Consider the following 16206-nt stretch of genomic DNA (forward strand, 5'->3'; position numbering starts at 1 on the left):
GAAAAGGTTGAACAAAGCTAAAGAGAAATGGAGAGAAATTCTGCCCGAAGTCCTTTGGGCATATAGAACAACATCGAAGTCCAGTATGGGGGCAACTCCATTTTCCTTAGTGTATCGTTCCGAAGTATTAATTACAGTCGAAGTCGGAGAACCCAGTGCAAGGTTTCGACATATATCGGAGGAATCAAACCATGAGGCTATGAGTACTAGCCTCGAATTATTAGATGAAAAATGATAAGCGACACTTGTTTGAATGGCTGTGCAAAAGCAACGAATTGAAAGGTACTACAATAGAAGAACTAACATCTGCCACTTCAGGATCGGGAAATTAGTTATAAGGAAGGTCACCACCAACACTCGAGATCCTAATGAAGGGAAGCTCTGCCCTAATTGGGAAGGACCCTATCAAGTCCTCAATATAGTCGGAATAGGGTCTTATAAACTCGAAACGATGAATGGTGAACCATTACCAAACAATTGGAACATATCACTTCTCAAACGATATTATTGTTAAGGTATGATTTTCTCCCTTCTTTCGTCTATATATATTCGACGCTAACTCATTGCAGGAGTTCAACCAAAAATATCGAGACCTCAGGTTTTAAAGTACGCGTTGCACTCTTTTTTTCTTAGATAGGTTTTTATCCCAACTGAGTTTTTCCTGCAAGGTTTTTAGCGAGACAACAACAATGTGCTACCTGAGGACAATTCAAAAGTATACAAGGCTTCTTTACGATCAACCTCGAATACTGGAGGGATTTATCATCGAATAAATCGAGTTCGATACATGAAATTTATTTCATACCAAAGTCATGTCAAACAGGATCTCGATAGGGAAAGGTGTAAGGGCCAAATGGTTAAAACGAACCATGTCCGCATAGTTTTGCTCGAGCCCTGGCGCAAAATACGAACACATGTATAATGACCTCTTTACCGATAACTCATATTTTGAAATTTTCGTTATGCTTCATGATTCAAATAGGCTTAAGGGCCGACCACTACCGAAGGAGTTTTGAAAAACTTACACCATAAAGCCTACAGGCTGCAATGCTTCGAGTTCGAGTAACCACTCACTCGACTATTAAGCCTAACTGATATCTTACTTCGAGTTCGAGCAATAACTTACTCGACTATTAAGCCTAACTGCTATCTTACTCCGAGTTCGAGCAATCACTCACTCGACTATTAAGCCTAAGGGCTATCTTACTTTGAGTTCGAGTAATCACTCACTTTGAGTTCGAGCAAGCACTCACTCGACTACTAAGCCTACGGGCTACTCTTATTTCGAGTTAGAGAAAATACTCACTCGACCATTAAGCCTATGGGATATATCACTTCAAGTTCGAGCAATCACCACTCACTCGATCATTAAGCTTACGAGCTGTATTAATTCGAGTTCGAGCAAATACTCACTCGACCAATAAAGCCTACGGGCTACATCACTTCGAGTTCGAGCAAACACTCACTCGACTATTAAGCCTAAGAGCTATCTTACTTCGAGTTCGAGAAACCACTCATTCGACTATAAGCCTACGGGCTACATCACTTCGAGTTCGAGCAAGCACTCACTCGACTACTAAGCCTACGGGCTACTCTTATTTTGAGTTCGAGCAAATACTCACTCGACCATTAAGCCTACGGGCTATATCACTTTGAGTTAGAGAAATCACTACTCACTCGATCATTAAGCTTACGAGCTGTATTAATTCGAGTTCGAGAAAATACTCACTCGACCAATAAAGCCTACGGGATACATCACTTCGAGTTCGAGCAAGTACTCACTCGACTACGAAGCCTACGGGCTACTCTTATTTTGAGTTCGAGAAAATACTCACTCGACCATTAAGCCTATGGGCTACATCACTTCAAGTTCGAGCAATCACTCACTCGACTACTTAGCCTACGGTCTACCTTATTTTGAGTTCGAGCAAGCACTCACTCAGTTATAAAGGCTACAAGGTCCAAATACGATCGTATTGCCTAAAACCTTATGAAAATATTCATAAGGCATGAATGAAACAAAATCTTCATGAGGCAGAGAATAAAACAGAGGAAAGTCGGGAAAATAAAAGATCTTTATATATATATATATATATATATATATATATATATATACAAGAATGTTTACAATGTCCGAACAAGACCCTACACAGAAAACCAAAAGGAAAACTATGGGCTAAGTTTCTTGGTTATCTACGGGGGCAGTCTCTTCTCCATCGAGCTCCTTCCCGCTCTCGGACCCACTTTTGCTCCCATCATTAGTATCACAATCGTCATCATCGGAAGCCAAGGCTTTAGCATCGACTTAGAGCTCTTTAGCCTTTTTTATCTCTTCGGCGAGATCGAAACCTCGAGCATGGATCTCCTCGAGGGTCTCCCTCCGAGATCGGCACTTAGCAAGTTCAGCAACCCAATGCGCTCGAGTGTTGGAGGTCTCGGCTACCTCGCTTGCTTGTACCTGAGCAACTTCAGCATCGACCCGATATACGGCCACAAATGCATCCGCATCGGCCTTTTCCTTTTCAGCGTCAAATTTGGCCTTGGAAACTTCGGAGGCCAACCGAGACTCGAGCTCCTCTATTCTTCTTACTTGAACCGAGCTTTTCCCCTTCATGCTCTGAAGTTGGTTTTCAGCTGATGATAATTGGGCTCGAGCAGCCTCTTTCTCTGTAGCAAAGCAGTCCATACTTGCTTTCCACTTCAAGGAGTTTGCCTTTATCACATCGACCTCTTCACAGAGTTTCCCGATCATCTCAAGTTTCTGCTACAACTGTGAGACTAAAATATTAGCCATCGTTCCGATATCGAGCCCATAGGCTTTTAATAGTATCATTACCTACTCGGACAGATCGATCTGATCCTGGTGAGCCTTGTCCAACTCAACTCGGAGGTCTTTGATTTCCTCTCCCATTTTCCCTAAGAGGAGTTTAAGGGAGTTCCTCTCCTCCATGACCCGTTGAAGGTCGGCCTCGTACCAACGCAGCTCGGCCCGAGACCGAGAACATGCTTCTTGATGAACTACTGTGGCCTACGAAGAAAGAAGAAAAGAAGTTAGAATAGAATAGCAAACATGAAAGTGGTATCAACGAAGGGAGTTAGAGCTTACCCGATTTAGAGCATGTTGCACTTTATAGAAAAGGCCCAACACATCATTAGGGCCAGCAACATCCTCGACACCAGTAAACAAATCACGGAAGGGGTCCTCCCCTTCATGTGATCGGTTTATCTCGAGGACCCCCAAATCTTGGGCATCCTGAATCACCCCTTCGGAAAAGGCAGGGAGATTGGGAGAGTCCCCGATTACTATTGCCCCAAGCGACTCGCTTGGGGCATTCTCCTCAGTTCAGAGAGCTTTAGGATCGGTCTCTTCTGATATACCCACAGATTGTCGACTTCGGTAGAAAGCATCCTCGATCTCTAACGGTTAGGGGACTCTACCTGAACTTTTCTCCTATACCTCCTCAGTATGAGGCGTTGCTTTATAAATCACCATCGATTTAGCTGCCTTTGAGGCGTCGATGGTTTTTTTCGTTCGGGCCACCAGCACGGACCAGTCATTTTCTTCTTCTTCTTCTTCTTCATCTCTTAGACGCAGAACTGATTCTATGGTCAAAGGAATAGTATTCTTTCTCGACTTTTGAGCCATCCTCATCTTCGGTTTTGGATCTTCGGAGGCGGAGGCCTTTTTTCTCTTATTATCCTTTATCAGCTTTGTATTAGAGGCTGAAGCCTCTTCCTCGACTGATGGAAAATTGATTCTACCGCATCTTTGCCCACAGCTACATACAGGAAAATTGATTTAAGTATATGAAAAGCATCTCGTTCGAACTACTAAAGATACGAGAGAGAGGATCACCATGATATTTGGCCTTCCATCGGCCCTTTGACAAATCGCGCCACAAACACTTGGCGTAGGTGGAGGTCGAAGCTAGATCCCGTACCCAGTTCTTGAGATCGGGGACTTCACTGGGCATCAAAGGAACCGTTGTATCACAAAAGGGGGACATCGGTGAGAAAAGGAATGAAGGGGCAAAATAGTAGAAGATAATAGCAGAATTACACTTACGCTTCATGTTCCACTCCTCGAGAAAAGGCATCTTTTCAGTTGAAATCAGGTCCAAAGACTTTACTTGAACGAACCTACCTATCCAGCCTCGATCCTTATCCTCATCTATACTCGAGAATAGAACCTTGGTAGTCGAACGCTGAAGTTTTATTAATCCGCCTCGATTTTGTTCACGAATGAGATGATCGAGGGTGAAAGGCATCCCCTCGATTTTGTTCACGAAGTAACGGATCAAAATAACGATCTGCCAAAACGAAGGATGGATCTGGCCTAGGGTTATTTGGTATTGACGGCAGAAATCAATGATAACAGGATCGAGGGAACATAACGTGAAAGGGTAAGTATACACACTTAAAAACCTTTTCACATAAGTGGTGATATCTTCTTCAGAAAACAGGATTATTATTTCTTTGTTCTCCCAATTGCAATCTTTCTTTAGTTGTTCGAGGTGCCTCTCGATTATCGAACACATATACCTTGATACTAGCTCACATCGGCCGGGAATCGACGAGCCTTTATCGACCTTAAAATTGGAGGTAAGAACACACGCCCAGGAACACACTCCTCAGGCCGTGGCTCCACCGGTGTTTTGTCGGTGACAGGTTGTGAAGAAGAAGCTTTTTCTTTCTGAGGAATGATTTTTGATGTTTTCACCATTTCTGGATTTAAAGATCGAAAATATAAGGAGGTAATAGAGATGTGTTGTTTTTAAAGAAAGATTTTGCAGAGAAGAATCACATATTTGCGAGTGAATTCAGAAAGTGTGAGAAAGAAGTTAGAAAATTTAGAGTTTGAAGATGTAAAAGTGATTAAAAATGAAAAGGGGGGTTATTTATAGATATAGCAATGGCGGTTCAATTTCGATAATAGCCGACCACTATCTGATACGCATTAAATGCCTTGAAAAACTAAACCGACGGGACAACTATCACGTGCGTCATGATCGATCCCAATGTAAACGTCGGCTTATATATAATCGAGCCGTTGAGAAATCATGTTGTTTCTCACTGCATCCTTTCCGAGAAACGAGGGGACTATCTGTATACGGAAAAAACTGGTTAGTCCTTCGTACGAACTAGTCGAAATGATAATACTTTGGATCGGAGAAGCATCTTCATAATCAGGTTTAGGTCTGAAGTCAGGTCACCAAGCTTCGAGCCCTAGGGACCGATCAATGTCGAGCTCGATATTATTATCGAGCTCGAATCCAAATCGAACTATGATGCAAAGTGAAGTTATTGAACTTATGAGGCAGAAGACCGGCCAACACTGACCCCGAATCAATACAAGGATCCTAGTCAGAATCGAGTTCGAGTCAAGATCGAGAGCTCGAGTCGATACCAAGCTCGAGTCAATATCGAGCTCATAGACAATAGCCGTTGCAATCCCACTAGAGGAGAGAATCCTGACAGAAATTATGGAAAAGCTGATTTATCATGGGTCTCCCACTATGTATTTTTAATTATATCTAAAGTAGAATCTATAAATGGGGATGATTATTATTTCTGAACGGTAGGTTTTGCATACATTGTAACTGAGATATCATACACTCCTATATTGAAGAGTTACCTTTTTTTAGTTTGATAAACTGATTCATTTTGCTTAATCTATAAATCATCTTCTTCCCAACTCTGTTTATTTTTCATTCTCTACAGTCAACACTTGATATTTCTATTCATTCTTACGATTTATGTCAAGTTATACCACATACCCTTAAAACTACTTAAAAATTCATCTCTATCCGTTTTTCGGGTAAACAACATCGTAAGGTAATGACTAAATGCACAGAATCTTAAACCAAGGTTAACATCACACCATTTATGCTGTTTTATTACAAATGAAAAATCAGTATGTCGTTGAGATTAGCTCATTCATTTCCTTTTTTCTAGAAAAAGAGGAATCTCACAGCAATTGGGCTCCTAACAATGCGTTTGTCAGAAATCCATTTTAGAGATCCCTGATTATAGCTGGTACTTGGAATTGTACCAGAAGGTGTAAAAGTCACTTGATAGTTCAACTTTTGGTTCACCTCTGAAAAAACAAGTGTAGTTGGCTCAACTTTCACATCAAGTCCCAGCGGTGAATCAATTTCAACACTGTATATTGAGTTGGCTTGTCCTACGTTCGTCACAGTTCTTGAATATATCTGAGCAGTTGAGCTGACACTGACTTGGATCGAAAATGATGGATAATTTAGTTCACCTTCTAAGATGCTAGTTATCTCTGAACATCTAACTTTGCGATTCAAAATGATCCCAACTTGTACATCTGTGTAATTTAAACCACATAGATAAGGTACGTAGTCAGCTGGTTCTATGTCATATATCAGGCCAGGATCATTTGCTTTTGATGGATTAACATGGCCTGAACCCGTAGCCAAGACACTAGCTGGATTGTACGTTTGATCCTCGATGAAGTCCAATCCGAGGTTTAAGATATCAGCTGTTGTCATAATTGCTGACTTAATTGCAGCTGGAGACCAATCAGGGTGAACACTTTTTAGCAGTGCTGCAACACCACTGAGATGAGGACACGACATTGAGGTACCTGAAATCATGTTGAAATAAGAGTTCGTGTTTATGTTATTCTCTAAGGAAATATGCCAAGCTGCTAGGATGTTAACACCAGGACCAATAATGTCCGGTTTTAGAATTCCAGGACTTGCATAATTTGGACCTCTGGAAGAAAATCCAGCAACCACCGGAGCACGATCATCTCCGATTACAGTTCCCTTGAATACTATTGTTGCAGTAGGGATTAATGTTGAGTTTATATACTCTTTGATCTTTAGACCATCTGCATAGCTAACGTGTGTCACCGGAAGGACATGTGCCTCCGCAGATGTTGTGTTGGCTAGGAGTTCTGTATTCATAAGGATCATGGCAACACCACCAGCCGCCTTCACTGCTTTTCCTTTATTGACTCGCGTTATATTACCAACCTCACACAACACTATCTTTCCCATGACGTTTATGTTTTTCAGCGAATCAGGGGTACAAAATTTTGCATAAGAGTCACTAGCATCGTTTCCAGGATAGGCAAGAGGCAACAGTGTCGAAGGAAAGTCACTAGGTTGAAAAGCTGATTCTCCATCGTATTCTTCATTGTTTCCAAGCACAGCAGTAGCCTTAATTTTCCTGTCTATCGTACTTGCACCAACTGTTAAAATCCATGGCGCTTCATTAGAAAGTGAAAAACTGGATGGTCCTGAATTTCCAGCAGCACAACTAACAAAGATTCCCCTTTCCATTGCACTAAATGCACCAACTGCAACGACGTCTTCATAGAAATTATAAGTAATACCTCCAAGGGAAAGCGAAAGCACATCGACACCATCTTGGATAGCCATATCCATTGCAGCCAAAATGTCACTTTCAGAACAAGTGGTAGGGGAGCACACTTTGTAAATAGCAACATGAGCTAGAGGTGCAACGCCCGCTGCAGTTCCATTAGCATTCCCAAATATATTAGCACCTGGCACGAAATTTCCAGCAGCCGTGCTAGCAGTGTGCGTACCATGTCCATTTTCGTCCCATGGTGACCCGTTCCCCGAGGACTGGAAGTACCTCGCTCCAATGAGCTTGTTGTTACACTTTGTAACATTAAATTCACACTTACCCTTCCATTTAGCAGGGGGTGGTGGCATCCCACCGTCGCTAAACGAAGGGTGGTCCGGGAAAATTCCAGTGTCAATGACACCAATGATCACACCTTTTCCATAATTTGAGTCATTCCAGAACCCCATATTCTGGTGCAATCCCAAGAAATTGAGACTATGTGTAGTGTACAAATCAAGTTGCTTTTCGGGGCGGGCAGAAATAAATCCTTCCTTTTTCTCCATTTCCTTAAGATCATCTGGAGATAACTTAGCTGCAAAACCTGTTAGAACGTTTCGATAGGAATAGATCAATCGTGGCGCCTCACGAGAGCTATCTGCGGTTGTTGCAGGCAAGAAAGAAAGATACCAGCTTTCTAAATCTTGATATCCGGTTGCCCTATCGCCATCAGGGAACTCACAATGAACAATATAGACTTGTGAATTGCTTTGTTTTTCTTTAGGCCTTTCATCAACAGGACGTTCATTTGCATTAGTGGTGAATGAAGAGAAGAGAAAAGTAATGCCAATTATAGTGAGAATTGACCTGTATAGAACCATGACAACTTATAGCTGCTATTTGTGCTAATGAGTTTGGATTTTGGTAAGTGTTTTGGAATTTTTGAAGAGTCTATGACTCTATATATAGTTATTGGAAGCTTTTTTTATTTGCTAGTCAGAAGCTATTATAGCTATGTGAAATAGTCATGCCTGGATATTCTTGGATTAAATAGAAAAAGGAAAGTCAATTGGTAATCTACACGCTAAAGCAACTTCATTTTATTTAACTTATCTTAGATAATGAACTTGACATAGCAACAGCATATTTACGAAGAAGTCAATCAAAAATATACATTTTCTATAGAAGTAATGTTCGAGTCAACTTGCTAATTCGCCGGACAACTTGTTCAACTCACAAGTACAGTACCAAGGTAATCCTGCTCACAAACATTGGAGCAAAGACACACTTATTATTGTAGCTGCAATTTGAATGTTAGACCTTCATTTTGAATCTACTCAACTTTTTCTTTTCTTTTCTTGGCATTATTACATGATCAAGACTTATCCTTTTAATGACTTAGCTCTCCTACTCAATCGTATTACTTCGCCTTTGCCTTTAAATTGCAGGTTCAAATTATATCAATATATAAACTTATATATATATATACGTAGAGGGCTAGCTCGGTCACCTTGTAAGCTTTCCGACTTCCACAATTGAGATGGAAGGTTCAAATCTCATCAGTAGCGAACATCCTTTTCTCCAATTTCCCTTGGAAAAGAAGTCCTCCCTCCAAATAAAGGAAAAAGGATAAACTTTGAGCTTTGGCAATATTGATCCTCACTATACATAGATTATATATTAACTATATATAGTAATACATGAATTATAGATGAATTATGCATATATTACATATACATTGGCTATTTTTAGGCTATTTAGGTTAATTCTTCTTTAGTTAAACACATATTTGTATTTTATATTCACATGTTTCAAAGATAAAAGTAATTAGTGTAACGAGAAAAACAATTAGCTTTACTGATTCAATTTGGTGACAACACTATATTTCTTGTAAAATTACATTTAAACCACTTGCAAGATTTAGTAGTATATAACTCACAATCGCATTTAACATTTCAAAATTTCTTCTAAGATCTTTACAAATAGTTATCTATATATTGGTATTTGATCAAATGAAGTTAGTCCTTGAAGTTTTACAAATTATTGGTATAACTTACTAATGACAGATAGATTATTTTAAGAGATAACGTCATAGTATTACACTGAAATATTAAAAATAAGGAAATGTCAATTTTGAAATGATAATCCAATTCACCGCCACAGAAGAAGTCTTTGAACATGCTTCTGTGATTTTCTCTCGTTGAAAATTGTTTTTCCTTCATTTTTTACTCTCTTTCTGATATTAGTTTTCTGCCAGAATAAATATAAAAATTAAAGCTAACTCCTCTAAACGCTATACACTGGGCAGACTATCTGTATTATCCTAGTCTATCTGAATTTACAAGAATTTATGCCAATAAAATTAATTCCAACAAAATTGTTTAAGGAATATTCAATATTGTCAAGTGTTTCATTATTTAAAAACTTATATGGTTACATCAGTATATTTATTTATCTATCAAGTCTACAACATAATTTAACCTGAAATGAAATTACTATTTCAATACAAATTAAAAAGGAAAAAAAAAAAAGGAAAATCTAGATTAAATCAGCAAAGAGCGCCTTACTAATTCTTTCAACCAATAGATAGGCCATTGTATCCTTGTCTTGATTTCCCATCTTGAAGAGGTCAGATGCAAGGTCTCTTTCTCATACATTCTATATTTATAGTTTACTTTTAACAATTCTCGTACTTTCTATACTTATAGTTTACTTTTAACAATTCTCGTCTTTCTATATTCATAGTTTACTTTTAACAAATTAATTAAATAACACATGTTGCACTTTTGAATATGAGGTTATGACTTTTTGAGAATATACTTAACACTAGATAGATGATGATATATGCTGCTAATTGGAATATACTGTGGGAATGGAGTCGCATTTGGTACATAGTGTTTTACCCCAACGTGGGCAGAGGCGGAGCTAAGATTTGAAGCTGATGGGTTCGGCATTATAGTTATGTGAAGTTACTGGGTTCTAAATTAATATCGTGTACACATTCAATGGATTATAAGACAAATAAAAAATTTGGATAAAAACTATTGGGTTTGGCCACCCGTAAGCTAAGGACTAGCTCCGCCCTGAAGGTGGGACACTCCGTCGGAAATCCAGATTAGTCGGGCCCTAAAGCGCGTATGAGACGAGTGGGAAACCAACAAAAAATACTGTTATTGTTAAGCTTACAGCCTCTGAAACAGAAGTTTAAGCAGACAAGAAAGATGTTTTTTTGTTCCTTGCTTGCCAAGGATTTAGCAATTTGGAGTTAAGAAGGCAGACATTATTTTATCTTATTCAAAACAAAAAACCAAAGTGGTAATGCTTGAATTTGTCAGGATTGACAAAGCTCAAAGTTTAAATAACTTAAGTGTTGGCATATCTTTATTATAGAAGTAAGTAATCAACATCAAATCTATTGGGATCCTATAAATCATTATCCATTTTTTATTTGGAGAAAGTATGCGCTCATAAATGAAAAAGGAAGACCATTGGTGAAAATTTGAATCCTTCACTTTAAAGGTAGAGGGCGAAGTTGTAAGTAATATCTCATTACATATAAAGTTAAAATTTGCATTTATGTTTGTAGAGTTTGCTCCAAATTATATATTTAGTAGTTAACAGTTTGACAAGGTGGGTTGCTCTGATGGTAAGCACCCCCACTTTCAACTAAGAGGTTGTGAGTTCGAGTCACCCCAAGAGCAAGGTGGGAGTTCTTGAAGGAAAAAATGCCGAGTTTCATTTGGAAATAGTCTGTGTTGTTGTTGTAGTTAAGAGTACTACGTAGCTATAAAATCAGCTCGAGCACTTCAAAAGTACTTTTTAAGCGTCGATGCAAGCGGGCATGTGATTCAGCTAAGCCAAAGGGGCTCTTGTTTATATTTGAAGAATCCAATAGATTGAAGATTAAATGGGTAAATGACTAAGTCAGTAATTAAGGAACCAGCTTAAGTGTTGATGCAAGTAATTATGTCTTAACAAATACGTACAACATTAACTGGTCTTGAATCAATAACTGTAAAAGAAAATAAACTTATTTTGAGCTCTGAAGTTATTAGCTTGACTTCTTTTAATCTCCAGGAGATGGTCTAATGATTGACCTATGTGCATAATCTTGATATTTTGAGTTTGAATTCCAGCCATAACACTTAAACGTGGGCTCGTGTGCTCCAACTTTTGTGAGCATAATTACCTTGGCAAACTGCACTTGTGGGTCGAACAAGTTGTCCAGTAAATTAGTTGAGGTGATCACAAGTTGACTCGAACATTACTTACATAAAAAGGGCATAATGTAGATTGACCTCTTCGTCTATATGTTGTTGCTATCTCAAGTTCATTATCAAAGAAGAGTTAAATAAAATCAAGTCGATTTAGCGTGTAGATGACCAATCCACTTTCATTTTTCTATTTCATCCAAGAATCTCCAGGCATGACTATTTCACATATCTATAATAGCTTCTGACTAGCAAATAAACAAAAAGCTTCCAACAACTATATATATATATAGCCTTCAAAAATTCCAAAACACTTACCAAAATCCAAACACATTAGCACAAATAGTCAGCTATATTTCACTAGCACTGAAGTTGTCATGGCTCAATACAGGTCAACTCTCACTATAATTGGCATAACTTTTCTCTTCTCTTCCTTCACCACTAATGCAAATGAACGCCTTGTTGATGAAAAGCCTAAAGGAGAACAAAGCAATTCACAAGTCTATATAGTTCATTGTGAGTTCCCTGATGGCGACAAGACTACCAGATATCAAGATTTAGATAGCTGGTATCTTTCTTTCTTACCTGCAACAACCTCAGATAGCTCCCGTGAGGCGCCACGTTTGATCTATTCCTATCGAAACGTTCTAACAGGTTTTGCAGCTAAATTATCACCAGATGATCTCAAGGAAATGGAGAAAAAGGAAGGATTTATTTCTGCCCGCCCCGAAAAGCAACTTGATTTGTACACCACACATAGTCTCAATTTCTTGGGATTGCACCAGAATATGGGGTTCTGGAATGACTCAAATTATGGAAAAGGTGTGATCATTGGTGTCATTGACACTGGAATTTTCCCGGACCACCCTTCGTTTAGCGACGGTGGGATGCCGCCACCCCCTGCTAAATGGAAGGGTAAGTGTGAATTTAATGTTACAAAGTGTAACAACAAGCTCATTGGAGCGAGGTACTTCCAGTCCTCGGGGAACGGGTCACCATGGGACGAAAATGGACATGGTACGCACACTGCTAGCACGGCTGCTGGAAATTTCGTGCCAGGTGCTAATATATTTGGCAATGCTAATGGAACTGCAGCAGGCGTTGCACCTCTAGCTCATGTTGCTATTTATAAAGTGTGCTCTTATATCTATTGTTCTGAAAGTGACATTTTGGCTGCAATGGATATGGCTATTGAAGATGGTGTCGATGTGCTTTCGCTTTCCCTTGGAGGTGTTGCTTATAATTTCTATGAAGACGTTATTGCAGTTGGTGCATTTAGTGCAATGGAAAAGGGGATCTTTGTTAGTTGTGCTGCTGGAAATTCAGGACCATTCAGTTTTTCGACATCTAATGAAGCGCCCTGGATTTTAACAGTTGGTGCAAGTACTATCGACAGGAAAATTAAGGCTACTGCTGTGCTTGGAAACAACGAAGAATACGATGGAGAATCAGCTTTTCAACCTAGTGACTTTCCTCCAACACTGTTGCCTCTTGTCTATCCGGGGAGCAATGACAGTGACATTTGGGCTAAATATTGTTACCCTACTTCGCTGAACAACACAAATGTCACGGGAAAGATAGTGTTGTGTGAGGTTGGTATAACATCACGAGTTTCTAAAGGAGAAGCAGTGAAGGCGGCTGGTGGTGCTGCCATGATAATTATGAATACAGAAAGCCTGGCTAACACAACATTAGCCGAGGCTCATGTCCTTCCGGCGACACACGTTAGCTATGCAGATGGTCTAAAAATCAAAGAGTATATAAACTCAACATTAGTCCCTACTGCAACAATAGTATTCAATGGAACTATAATCGGAGATGATCGTGCTCCAGTGGTTGCTGGATTTTCTTCCAGGGGTCCAAGTTATGCAAGTCCTGGAATTCTAAAACCGGACATTATTGGTCCTGGTGTTAACATCCTAGCAGCTTGGCGTGTTTCCTTAGAAAACAACACAAACACAAACTCTATGTTTAACATGATTTCAGGTACCTCTATGTCTTGTCCCCATCTCAGTGGCGTTGCAGCGCTGCTAAAAAGTGTTCACCCTGATTGGTCTCCAGCTGCAATTAAGTCAGCAATTATGACAACAGCTGATGTCTTAAATCTCGGATTGAACTTCATCGAGGATGAAACGTACCTTCCAGCTGGTGTCTTTGCCACAGGTGCAGGCCACGTTAATCCATCAAAAGCAAATGATCCCGGCCTGATATATGACATAGAACCAGCCGATTACGTATCTTACCTATGTGGTTTGAATTACACAAATAGACAAGTTGGGATCTTTTTGCAGCGTAAAGTTAACTGTTCAGAGATAACTAGCATCTTAGAAGGTCAACTAAATTATCCATCATTTTCGATTAAACTCAGTGCCGACTCAGCAGCTCAAACATATTCAAGAAACGTGACGAACGTAGGACAAGCCAACTCAACATACAGTGTTGAAATTGATTCACCACCGGGCGTTGATGTGAAAGTTGAGCCAATTACACTTGCATTTTCAGAGGTGAACCAGAAATTGAGCTATCAAGTGACGTTTACACCTTTGCCTAGTAATCCAAGTTTCGGTTATTATCAGGGATCTCTCAAATGGATTTCTGACAAACACATTGTTAGGAGTCCAATTTCTGTGAGATTCAGCTTTTTCTGAAAAGGAAATGAAGGAACTTATCTTTGTGACATGCTGATCAAGATTGTACATTTGTAATAAAACCAGTTTCACCTTACGACGTGAAAATGTATCTTCTTCTCTTTTTTTTTCTTTGGTAGTTTCCTGTTTTATCTTTTTAGCAAGAGTGTGACACTATTAATAACAAATGTGTGTTTTCCTTTTTATTTCTTTTTAGTATCAAGTTTAATGTATCAGAGTTGAAATTTATGTCGTCTGTTTTTCACTCTCGTCAATACAATCATATTCTTATTCTACTACTCAACTATACAAAAATGAAATATATTACAAACATGAATTTAATTCAAGTAATTAAACTTGCGATCTATCTAAAACAGAATTTTAAGTAGATAAGATATATTTTGTGTTGTTCCGTGTTTGCCAAGAATTTAGCAATCTGGAATAAAGAAGGCACAAGGCCTGTTTTGTCTCATTCAAAACAAAAGGCCAATGTGGATTAGCTTGAATTTGTCAAATATTGACAAAGCTCAAAATGTTAAAAACTTAATTAAGAGTTGGCATATCTTCATTATAGAAATAGGAACAACTAACATCACATATAATGGGACTTTTTAAAATCTTTCTCAATAGTTAAGGTGTGTCATGTGGGGTCTATCCCCATAAATAAATAAAAAAAGAAAAGGAAGGAAAAGTGTCAGATTCCATCATGACTTATTTTGGATTTGATTTGCAAATCTGCAAATTGTCAAAAATAGTTTGCAAATTGTCAAAAATAGTAGGCGTCAGACAAAGCAATTTGCAATTGCAAATTGCAATAACCAATCGTTTTGATTGTTGGAAGATTGGGCACTCAACACTATAAAAAGAGAGCTTCAACTCTCATTTCTACACATCAATCTCAGAGAAAAATATATTTGAGAGCATAGAGAACAGTGCGAGGTATTCACAGGCGGTGTAGTTTGTAAGGAACAATAGAGATAAGTGAAGTGAGAATCTCAAAAGAGGGTTATTTCTTTTGAGTGTATAGTGGTTCCTGGAGTATTTACTCGGGACTACGGAGTGTAAAATTTCTCATTATAGTGGATTACTTTGCTCCTCTCGGCCCGTGATTTTTCCCTTATTCAGAAGGATTTTCCACGTTAAAATCTTTGTGTCCTTGTTGTTCTTTTTATTCTTGATCACTGTATCTTGGCACTACGTTATTATTCCATTGTTATTACCCTGTATATTTCTGTGAGGAGTTTATTCCCAACAACTAGTATCAGAGCACAGGTTCTGCTCGTTCATAGAAATATTATTCACTATTGGTAGTACTATATTTGGTGGACACAAATGTCATGAGTAAAGTACGAGGTAGCAAAATTTAACGGAGATGGCGGTTTCTCAACATGGCAAAGAATGATGAGGGGTCTGCTCATCCAACAAGGATTACATAAGGTACTAGATGCTGATGTCAAAAAGCCTGATACCATGAAAGCTGAGAATTGGACTGCCTTGGATGAAAGGGCTGCTAGTGCAATCAGGTTGCACTTATCAGATGATATGGTAAATAACATCATTGATGAATACACCGCATGTGGAATTTGGACAAGGTTGAAAAGCCTATACATGTGCAAAATACCGACAAATAAATTGTACCTGAAGAAGCAGCTATACGCCCTACACATGGGTGAAGGTACGAATTTTTTGTCACATTTAAATGTGTTTAACGGACTAATCACACAGCTCGCCAACCTCGGAGTAAAAATCGAGAAAGAAGATAAAGCCATCTTGTTATTGAACTCGTTGCAATCTTCGTACGATAATTTGGCAACTACCATCATGCACGGTAAGACTACCATTGAGTTGAAAGACGTCACATCGGCTCTTCTACTCAATGAGAAGATGAGAAAGAAGCCTGAAAATCAAGGGCAGACTCTCATCACAGAAGGTAGAAGCAGAAGTTACCAAAGGAGTTCAAGCACCTATGGTAGATCCGGAGGGTGTGAGAAGTCCAAGAACCGGTACAAATCAAAAGTCAAAATTGC

General features: G+C 39.0%; 2 protein-coding genes across 2 annotated transcripts; one reads left to right on the forward strand and one right to left on the reverse strand.

Moving 5' to 3' along the window:
- Positions 1-5858: 5858 nt before the first annotated feature.
- Positions 5859-8290, reverse strand: LOC104119698 (subtilisin-like protease). The gene has a single exon (XM_009631271.3). It carries the CDS (start codon positions 8220-8222, stop codon positions 5952-5954), a length of 2271 nt encoding a protein of 756 aa, XP_009629566.1. The 5' UTR covers positions 8223-8290; the 3' UTR covers positions 5859-5951.
- A 3586-nt stretch (positions 8291-11876) lies between these two features.
- Positions 11877-14385, forward strand: LOC104119700 (subtilisin-like protease). The gene has a single exon (XM_009631273.4). It carries the CDS (start codon positions 11930-11932, stop codon positions 14198-14200), a length of 2271 nt encoding a protein of 756 aa, XP_009629568.2. The 5' UTR covers positions 11877-11929; the 3' UTR covers positions 14201-14385.
- The last annotated feature ends 1821 nt before the right edge of the window (positions 14386-16206 follow it).

The sequence above is a fragment of the Nicotiana tomentosiformis genome, chromosome 8, assembly GCF_000390325.3.
Source record: "Nicotiana tomentosiformis chromosome 8, ASM39032v3, whole genome shotgun sequence".
NCBI lineage: Eukaryota > Viridiplantae > Streptophyta > Magnoliopsida > Solanales > Solanaceae > Nicotiana > Nicotiana tomentosiformis.

Excerpts from the sequence above, each read along its gene's own strand:
- LOC104119700 (XM_009631273.4), top strand. The coding sequence starts at position 11,930 with ATGGCTCAATACAGGTCAACTCTCACTATAATTGGCATAACTTTTCTC.
- LOC104119698 (XM_009631271.3), bottom strand. The coding sequence starts at position 8,222 with ATGGTTCTATACAGGTCAATTCTCACTATAATTGGCATTACTTTTCTC.